Source organism: Colobus angolensis, unplaced genomic scaffold, assembly GCF_000951035.1.
Source record: "Colobus angolensis palliatus isolate OR3802 unplaced genomic scaffold, Cang.pa_1.0 Scaffold598, whole genome shotgun sequence".
NCBI classification, from domain to species: domain Eukaryota; kingdom Metazoa; phylum Chordata; class Mammalia; order Primates; family Cercopithecidae; genus Colobus; species Colobus angolensis.
This window is the reverse complement of record NW_012119576.1, coordinates 112,234-114,388: the sequence shown is the minus strand read 5'-3', so window position 1 is coordinate 114,388 and position 2,155 is coordinate 112,234. Positions and strand designations below refer to the sequence as shown.

General features: G+C 47.3%; 1 protein-coding gene across 1 annotated transcript in view; it reads left to right on the top strand.

Moving 5' to 3' along the window:
* Window positions 1-2,155, top strand: part of TMC7 (transmembrane channel-like 7) — a 71,590-nt gene that overhangs the window by 68,860 nt on the left and 575 nt on the right. The window contains 1 exon segment of the mRNA XM_011962573.1: window positions 573-751. Coding sequence (XP_011817963.1) covers window positions 573-751 — 179 coding nt within the window.

Sequence of the window (2,155 nt, the reverse complement as noted above, 5' to 3'; positions counted from 1 at the left end):
AGAATGCCCACATTTTGGATTTGTCTTGTTATTTTCTTACACTGTCATTTAACTTGCTCTTCTGTCCTGAATTTCCTGTAAACTGGAAGTTAGGTCTAGAGACTTGATGAAATTTCAGGGTAAGCACTTTCTTTCTTTCTCTTTTCTTTTCTTTTTTCTTGAGATGGAGTTTTGCTCTTGTTGCCTAGGCTGGAGTGCAGTGGTGCAATCTCTGCTCACTGCAACCTCCTCCTCTCAGGTTCAGGTGATTCTCCTGTCTCGGCCTCCCAAGTAGCTGGGTGGGCATGCACCATCATGCCCGGCTAATTTTTGTATTTTTAGTATAGATAGGGTTTCACCATTTTGGTCAGCCGTGTCTTGAATTCCTGACCTCAGGTGATCCACCTTCCTCGGCCTCCCAAAGTGCTGGGATGACATTCGTGAGCCACCGTGCCCAGCCGGGGTAAGCATTTTCGACCCAAACATTCCAGAAGGCCCAGGAGGTCAGGCGGCTCCTTGTAGGCCACTGTTAACAAAACATTCTGGGCATGCGGAGGCAGGACACTCAGCCTGTGCTGCACGTTCCTTCTGAGACTGTTGGTCTGTGTCCTGGCAGCATCCCTTCCTCAAAAGCCTGTGGGCCGTTCACCAACTTCAACACCACCTGGGAGGTCATCCCCAAAACGGTGAGCACCTTCCCCAGCTCGCTGCAGTCCTTCATCCACGGCGTCACTTCTGAAGCCTTTGCAGTTCCTTTCTTCATGATTATTTGGTGAGTGAGAACCACTGGGACCCACTGAGGCACGTGGGCTCCTCCCATTGGGAAATGGCAGGGGGTGGGGGTCACTCTAGACTTGACAAGCTACTGAGCTTCTTTGAACTGCACTTTCCTGTCTCTAAAACGGGCATAACAGGCCAGGCGCGGTGGCTCAGGCTTGTAATCCCAACACTTTGGGAGGCTGAGGCGGGCGGATCACTTGAGGCCAGGAGTTCGAGACCAGCCTGACCAACATGGTGAAACACCATCTTTAGTAAAAAATATATAAAATTAGCCAGGCATGTAATTCTAGCTACTTGGGAGGCTGAGGCAGGAGAATCACTTGAACCTAAGAGGCAGAGGTTGCAGTGAGCTGAGGTCACGCCATTGCACTCAAGCCTGGGCAATAAGAGTGAAACTCTGTCTCAAAAATAAATAAATAGAATAAATAAAATGATTTTATCCAAAGCTTGAAATCACTGGGTTTTATTATGTTTTCCCTATATTACAAATGAGGAAATGGGCTAGAGAGTCTCCACAGTGATCATCCACATGTTAATTATATGCCCAGCTGACTTTCCCAACCATGTCGTTCTCTCTTTCTGTCGTTCTGTATGTACAAGGGGAACATCAGCAAATTTTAATATTAAAATTAAAAAGCAAGGCATAAATCAGATTCTGCTGCCACTGCCAAATAAAAACTTCAATAGCTGTTTCTTATACCCTCTGCTTGGAAGAGATGAGGGTTTTCTTTATTTTTTGTAGAGCAGGGTCTGGCTCTGTTGCCCAGTCTGGAGTATGGTAGTGTGATCATAGCTCACTGCAGCCTTGAACTTCTGGGCTTAAATCCTCCCGCCTCAGCTTCCTGAGCAGCTGGGGACTACAGGCTCATGCCACCATGCCTGGCTAATTTTACATTTTCTTTGTCTTTTTTTTTTAGACGGAGGCTTGCTCTGTTGCCCAGGCTGTAGTGCAGTGGCACGATCTTGGCTCACTGCAACCTCTGCCTCTTGGGTTCAAGTGATTCTCCTGTCTCAGCCTCCTGAGTAGCTGGGATTATAGGTGCCCACCACCACCCCCAGCTAATTTTTGTATTTTTAGTAGAGACGGAGTTTCACCATGTTGGTCAGGCTGATTTCAAACTCCTGACCTCAGGTGATCTGCCTGCCTCGGCCTCCTAAAGTGCTGGGATTACAGGCGTGAGCCACCGCGCCCAGTCATATTTTATTTTTCTAGAGATGGGGGCTCTCACTATGTTGCCTGGGCTGGTCTCAAACTCCTGGCCTTAAGTGATCCTTCTGCCTGGGCAAAGCACCAGGAATATGAAAATGAGCCATCGTGCCCAGCCTTCTTTTCTAACAAAAGTAAAACTGTTCCAAGGAAAAATATGTTGGGTTGTTTTTCTTTTTCTTTTCTTTT